This window comes from Aedes albopictus, chromosome 1 (assembly GCF_035046485.1).
Source record: "Aedes albopictus strain Foshan chromosome 1, AalbF5, whole genome shotgun sequence".
NCBI lineage: Eukaryota > Metazoa > Arthropoda > Insecta > Diptera > Culicidae > Aedes > Aedes albopictus.
The window spans coordinates 148,177,531-148,185,328 of record NC_085136.1 but is presented as its reverse complement, the minus strand read 5'-3'; the positions used below and the strand labels follow the sequence as shown (position 1 = coordinate 148,185,328).

Here is a 7,798-nt window from a genome sequence, read left to right as displayed (position 1 = left end):
TATGCATAGAGCACGACTGGCCCGTGAGATGCAGCGTTTAGAGGAGGAACGCGCATTGCAGCAAAAGATCCAGCAAGCAACCTTGGAGAAGTTAGAGCGCGAGCGGGAATACATCGCACGGAAGTACGAGCTGTTGGAGCAACAGGACGAAGCGTCGAGCTCGCATAGCGTTCGGTCGAACCAGACGAGCAGAGTTAGAGAGTGGATCCAGAACAGTGTAGTTGGGATCATCAACACACCTGCTGGGGCGCCCGATGAAGGAATGGCGAACATCCACACGAACGCTGAGGCTTCAGGTGCAAGTCATAATGTGCACATCACGTCTACTCCGATGAAGACAGGGTTCTGTGCAATCAACATGGATCGTAACGGCAACGGTGAGAGCCACCCAGCGTCTAGCATCGGGGGTGTAGCCGACAGTGACATGGAAAGCACATTTGGCAGTATAACCATCGATGGTGTGGAACGCTCCGTGTTAACCGGGGGCACGGATCATATCGTGCCGCTGGTAGATGTGCAGCCGCTTGCAGATCTACTCGAATCCTCTCCAGCAAAGATTCCCGAGGGCGGTGCTCGCCCAAAAAACCCAAAACACATCTGGAAGCAATATGAACATGAGGTGGAAATCGAGAATAGACGCAAACGTGAGCTGGAGCTTGTAGTGGCAAGTCCACTCGGTAAAAGAGCCGAACCCTCCTAAAGGGTTCTCAAGCTGATTTGAGTGAAGATGACTGTATATTGTTGGAAATAAAGTTTAGTTTAGATTTGACTACAGACATACTCGGTCCCTTCATCATGCGTGAAAGAATGTCTCCGAATTTTACATTCGTGAATATTACAGTTGTCGACGAGGAGAAAATGTATTTGTACTGTAGGTACTGTGCCTTTCACGGCCGCCGGTGATTGCTCACTTTTGACGTGAATTTTTCAGTATGTACATGTATTGTTTGGTGATAAGCGTGCTGTAGTGTTTTTTTTTTATATTGTGCATCTCCCAACGTTATATTGTGTATTTTTGGGGTGCTTTTTGTCGTGTAATTAGAATGTCGATGTTTTTTTTTGTTCGTACTTTTCACGACCGTCGTTTTTTCCTGCTTTTGGCGTGATTTTTCTGGTTAACATCGTTTTTAGTGAGTGTTGTTCAGCATTTCTGTTAACCGTTTTTTGTGCGAATGATTCATAAAAAAAAATCTACTATTGTAGTGATTTTTAACTTGTGTTGTGACTCGACATTTTGGCGCTTATCGTTTTGCTTTTTTATGAAAAAGGAGATATGTTTCAATTTGTGCCGTGTGTTTCACAACCGCTGGCAATTACTGCTTTTGACGTGATTTTTCCGGTACAAATTTGATTATTACGAAAAGCGTGCCAGTGATTTTTTTTGCGTATTTTTTTGTGATAGTACATCGGTCACTTTCGATTGTATTTTTTTTCACGACCCCGGTATTATTTATACTTTTGGCGTGATTTAGTCGACTTTTTGTGGCAATTTCTGCAAACTGTTGTGCATTAAATTAAAATAGATTTTTTTTTCTTTTTTGGTATCGCACGGCGCTTAAACCGCTTTTTACCATTTATTTTGTTGCTAACCATTTTGTATTCTTTAGAAAGAGAAACGTACTTTTGTGTATTGGTACGATTTCAATGGTCAATAGCATTATCGGACTATTTGTTGTCCTCCATTTTTACGCCGCCTTTTGGGTACACTTTGTATTGAATACCATTTTCATTTTATCTCCATCTTATAGGAGAGAGGATCGCAACCACATTAACATTGTTGCATTGTTAGTATGCAGAAGTTGGCAACACAGCTGTGCCACGATTACTGTATCAACTGGGTGGTAAAATGAATTGCGCTTGTGTTCAGATTTTAGTACAATCTGACATTTTGCTTGCAGAAAAAGAAAGTGCATTTCGTGGATGCTGCACAGTGTTTTGTATCTGGTGCATTTTATAGTGATTGCTGACTATTGCTTTGAACGGCGGTTTTGCATGTCGATAGATACGAGCCCATTGCATTATGACTGCAAAACACATCTGCAACGGAAGAGGCAGCTGTTGTGGTGTGTTGCTGTAAACGAATCGAGCGCATTGGAAGTTTTCGTCTATTTGCTGGAGGAGCTGTTAATGAGATTTGGATGAGGATTATTGTTCCGCTGCAGTTTTTAGTTCGTGACTGATGGTTTCAGAATGGTGCTTGGACTATCTACCATGAATGCAGAATCGGATACTGAGGATGAATTAACCAATAGTGAAGAATGCACGGTGGAAGATGTGCAACCTCATCTCAATAGTGTGTAGATGTTTCAGGGAAAAGAATTTGTACTATATTATAGTGATTGTATTAGGAAAAGAAAATTGCATGAATATGTATGTTGCTGTAAATAATTCAGCGAATAATCTGTTATCCAGATCTCGAATTCAAAACATTCATTCGAAATGTATGTTACGGCAATTTGTAGAATATGTCTCAGTAAATTTACTGTCTTGTGTTTTATAAAATAATTCAAAATAAAATTAATTGTAAATAGTTCCAAGTTAAGGGGAAAGGACTGTAGTGGCAAGTCCACTCGGTAAAAGAGCCGAACCCTCCTAATGGGTTCTCAAGCTGATTTGAGTGAAGATGACTGTATATTGTTGGAAATAAAGTTTAGTTTAGATTTGACTACAGACATACTCGGTCCCTTCATCATGCGTGAAAGAATGTCTCCGAATTTTACATTCGTGAATATTACAGAGCTCATCAGCAAACTCAATCAGCTGAAAGGAAGTAAAGAGGAGCAGTTCGAGTTGCAGCGTCGGCGTGAAGCCGATCTCATACGTCAACTGCAGGTTCGGGAAAAGGAAGACGCAGAAACCAATAAACGGCAACAGCAGGAACTGGAAGAACAGAACGTGGAGCTGCAACGTTTGCGCGGAATAGAGCGGGCGTTCATCGAGATGCAGATGTCTTCACAACAGCAGCAGATTAGCATGAAAAACTGGAACGCAAGCTTCGAAGCCAGAGCGGAACCAGTACGAAGGACAGTTCAACTACCGGAAGTGGAATCGTGGATGCAACGTCGTCCGCAAGTAGGTGAGGGTAAAAGCGTCCCGGACCAATTGGTAAGTGCGCCCCATTCTTCTGTCAGTTCCCTGGAATCAATCAACACCACCCCCTCGCAAACCCCTTATCTGCAAAACGATCTGGATGAGCTTTCGATGATCACGCCAATGGGTGGTCGATCTCAGTACTCCTTTCCCCTGCGCCAATCTGCGCCAATGTTTACCCCTCGTGCAACCCCTCAACACGAACTGCCACTTAATTTCCCCGGGTTTTCCCCCCATGTCGCACCTCATCAGGAATCTCGACCAACTTTCGTCCAGGTAAGCCCCTCTGTAGCGAACTATAATCCAATGCAGTTCCAATATGGTCCAACAACGCAGCAAGTGGCAGCTAGACAAGTAATATCCAAAGAACTTCCGCCATTCACTGGAGATCCTATCGAGTGGCCGATGTTTATTAGCAGCTATCTCCATTCAACGAGCGCATGCGGTTATACGGACTCCGAAAATCTACTGCGGCTTCAGCGGTGTTTGAAAGGCACGGCCAAAGATGCAGTTAGCAGTTTTCTTTTGCATCCATCTTCGGTTCCACAGATCATTACCACATTGCAAACGTTGTATGGCCGGCCTGAACAAATCGTGAATAACATGGTTTCGAAGGTTCGCAATACTCCAGCCCCAAAAGCGGATCGATTAGACACATGGGTGACATTCGGTTTGATGGTGCAGAATCTGTGTGGTCATCTCAGGGCGGTTGGACTAGAAAACCATTTGTCCAATCCTATCCTGCTACAGGAACTTGTGGAGAAGCTGCCACCCACTGTAAAGTTTAATTGGGCTTTGTATCAGCAGAGTCTACCTACGGTGGATCTCAGCAGTTTTGGAAACTACATGGAGAAGGTTGCCACCGCCACAAGCAGTGTGGCCACGCCGTTGCTGAGCCAACCAAAGATGAACAAGGAGGAGCGAACCAGAGGAAAAGATAGAGCGTTCGTTAATGCCCATGCGACGATGACTCAAGAGAACGACGATGCTAATGTAGCACCCGATGAACATCAGCAGTTACACGTCGCTGCGAAGAAACCTGAAGCAACATCGACATGTCTATCTTGCGGCGTAGGGGGTCATCAGGTTGCGAATTGTTCGACGTTCAAAAAACTATGCGTTGATAATCGCTGGAAAGAGGTGAAGGAGAAGCAGCTGTGCAGTCGGTGCTTGACGGCACACAGTCGCTGGCCGTGTCGCGGCGAAGTCTGTGGAATAAGCGGGTGCTAGAGACGCCATCATCGGTTGCTCCATTCCGATTTGGCTAAGGAGGAGAAGAAGCCAATGGAGGAAACGAAGAATGCCACCGTAACAGTCCATCGTAAGCTGACATCATCAACGTTGTTCCGAGTATTACCGGTGACACTTTATGGAAGCAAAGGAAAAGTTGACACGTTCGCCTTTCTAGATGACGGATCCTCGGTAACCATGGTGGACCAATCGACTGCAGAGGCGCTTGGACTTGAAGGAAAACCAGAAACCTTGTGCATCAATTGGACCGGAGGAATACAAAAAAAACTGTGTGCGCAGCAAGTGGCGATAGATGTTTCAGCGGTCGGCAGCGACAAACGGTTTAAAGCATCTGAAGTGTACGTGGTCGAGAACTTAGGATTACCCGAGCAAACAATCGAGTTTCAGGAAATGGAAAAGCATTTCGCCTACCTCAAGGGATTACCGGTAAGGAGTTTTACAGCTGCTGTTCCCGGTTTGATGACTGAACAACATTCACCTTCTGGCCACACTTAAGCTGCGTGAAGGACGAGTAGGTGAACCAATAGCCACGAAAACCCACATTGGATGGACTGTATACGGAAGCTTACGTGGGGGAGTCGATCAACTCCCGCACCGTCAAATGCACATCAATGCGACTCCTACTGATGATGATCTGCACTCGTACGTCCAAGATTTCTTCGCATTAGAAAGTCTGGGGATTTCTGTAGCACAAGTAACAGATACAATAGAAGATCAAAGAGCCCGCAAGATCTTAGAGGAAACGACAAGGCGTACCGACAGCGGAAGGTTTCAAACGGGTTTGCTTTGGAAAAACTACTGTGTCCAATTTCCGGATAGCGAACCGATGGCTAGAAAACGATTCACGTGTCTAGAGAAGCGACTTAGTAGAGATCCAGAACTGTACAATACAGTTCATCAACAGATAGCGGAGATGCAGGCAAAGGGCTATACCCATAAAGCAACTGCTCAAGAGTTGGCAGAGTTCGAGCGCCAACGGTCTTGGTATCTGCCACTGGGAGTGGTACTACATCCTAATAAGCCAGGAAAAGTGAGGCTTATCTGGGACGCGGCCGCCAAGGTTCAGGGAGTGTCACTGAATACGGAGTTATTGAGCGGCCCGGATCTACTAGCGCCACTGTTGGGAGTAATGTTCGGATTCCGCGAGAGACAGGTGGCTATATGCGCGGATATCATGGAAATGTTCCATCAAATAGTGATTCGAAAGGAAGATCGCCCCGCACAGCTGTACAAGTGGAGGGACTCGCCGAATTTGCCGATGGAAACCATGGTGATGGACGTTGCAATTTTCGGCGCAACTTGTTCCCCGGCCCTTTCGCAGTTCGTGAAGAACAAGAACGCCGACGAACACAAGGAAACACACCCTAGAGCAGCCGAAGTTATAAAAAAGAAACACTATGTCGACGATTATCTCGATAGTCTCGATACAGCGCAAGAAGCCGTGGAGTTAACTCTAGAAGTGGCAAAGGTTCATGCTGCTGGAGGTTTTTTCATTCGAAACTGGATCTCGAATGATCACTCAGTACTGAAGCGAATCGGAGAGACGAATCCCAAAACAGTGAAAAGTTTCGTTGGAGAGGGTCAATCTGAACGTCTGCTGGGAATCGCCTGGCTACCAGAAGCGGATATTTTCACCTTCACACTCAATTTTCGCCACGATATACGAGCTTTGATCGAAAACGTACTGGTACCGACCAAACGCGAAATGCTACGAGTAGTGATGAGCGTTTATGACCCGCTTGGACTTGTATCGGCATTCGTCATTCATGGGAAGATCCTCATCCAAGACGTCTGGAGAACCGGAATCGACTGGGATCACAAAGTTCCTCAAGACGTGTTTAGTCGATGGAAGCTATGGTTGGAGATTCTGCTGAAGATGGGTGACGTTAGCATTCCTCGGTGCTATTTCCCAGGGTACGATCCAATCAGCTACCGCTCCCTACAGTTGCACATATTTGTAGATGCGAGCGAACAGGCATTTGCCGCCTGTGCATACTTCCGTATCGTCGACAAAGGAAGGATTCGTTGCTGTTTGGTTGCATCGAAAACAAAGGTAGCGCCGCTCAAGCCATTATCGATCCCTCGTCTAGAACTGATGGCAGCGGTAATAGGAGCACGGTTGAAGAAGACAATCATCGAGAATCATTCGCTGGAAATTCAACAGACGTTTCTTCATAGTGATGCCGGAACCGTCCTTTCGTGGATCCGGTCGGATCCGCGCCGTTATCGACAGTTCGTGGCGTTCCGCATTAGTGAAATTCTGAGCTTTTCAACGGCGGAAGAATGGCGTTGGGTCCCAACGAAGATCAACGTTGCTGATGAGGCCACCAAGTGGGGAAGGGGTCCTTCATTCGAACCAGATAGCAGAATCATGAAAGGACCACTGTTTCTGTACGACGATGAACAAGAATGGCCCAAGGATTGTCGAGGCGAAGTAAAAGAAACAAACGAGGAAATTCGGCCAGCGTACATTTTTAATCACCTCCTTCAAAAGCCATTGGTGCATTACGAAAAATTTTCGAAATGGGAGCGACTACTGCGGTGGACAACTTGAAACGACGCTGCAAAAAGGAGCCTGGAAGAGTAGGAGATCTTACGACGCTTGAACGACAACGGGCAGAGCGCACGCTTTGGAAGTTATTGCAGTCTGACACCTATCCGGATGAAGTAGCCACGCTGAAGTACAACATTCAAACCGTCAACAACCCGAAGAGGCTGGAGAAGAGAAGTCCACTTGCGAAACTGTCGCCGGTAATGGATGATGATGGAGTTCTTCGTATAGATGGCCGAACTGCTCACAGTGAATACGTATCCCACGATGCGAAGTATCCGATTATTCTCGCGAAGCAACACGCCGTAACAGCACTACTGCTAGACTGGTATCATCGCAGATTTCGCCATGCCAATAACGAGACTGTAGTCAACGAGGTTGAGAAATCAAGTTCGAGCAGCGAGGAAGCGATGTATGTGGTGCAAGGTGTATAAGGCCGTTCCTGCACCACCGAAAATGGGACCGTTGCCACAAGCGAGGTTGACACCATTTAAGAGACCATTTACCTATTCCGGCGTCGATTATTTCGGGCCATACTTGGTGAAAGTTGGGAGATCAACGGCAAAGAGATGGGTCGCTCTATTCACATGCTTGGTAACGCGGGCAATTCATCTGGAGATCACGTGTAGTTTGTCCACGGACTCGTGCAAGAAGGCGATTCGAAGATTCATCGCGCGAAGAGGGGCCCCAGTCGAATTCTACTCGGACCGTGGGACCAATTTCATCGGCGCCAGTCGTGAACTAATGGATGAGATTAAACGTATTAACGTCGAACTCAGCAGCACCTTCACGGATCATCAGACGCAGTGGAAATTCAACCCGCCAGCTGCTCCGCACCTGGGGGGATGTTGGGAAAGAATGGTTCGGTCAGTCAAAGTCGCTCTGGGTGTGCTACCTGTCGAACGA

The 7,798-nt window shown here is 46.5% G+C and overlaps 1 protein-coding gene across 1 annotated transcript; it reads left to right on the top strand.

Annotated features, from left to right (window-relative positions):
• Nucleotides 1–4,374: 4,374 nt before the first annotated feature.
• On the top strand, nt 4,375–7,326 carry LOC134289625 (uncharacterized). The gene is made up of 3 exons (XM_062855764.1): nt 4,375–4,767; nt 4,838–6,775; nt 6,988–7,326. The coding sequence occupies exons 1-3, from the start codon at nt 4,375–4,377 to the stop codon at nt 7,324–7,326; spliced, it is 2,670 nt and encodes an 889-aa protein (XP_062711748.1).
• The last annotated feature ends 472 nt before the right edge of the window (nt 7,327–7,798 follow it).

Bases quoted from the DNA above. Each gene is read 5' to 3' on its own strand.
- LOC134289625 (XM_062855764.1), top strand. From the start codon at position 4,375: ATGGAGGAAACGAAGAATGCCACCGTAACAGTCCATCGTAAGCTGACA. The intron at 4,768-4,837 runs GTAAGGAGTTTT...GCCACACTTAAG, and splicing joins CCTACCTCAAGGGATTACCG to CTGCGTGAAGGACGAGTAGG. The intron at 6,776-6,987 runs GTAAAAGAAACA...AAGTTATTGCAG, and splicing joins CCAAGGATTGTCGAGGCGAA to TCTGACACCTATCCGGATGA.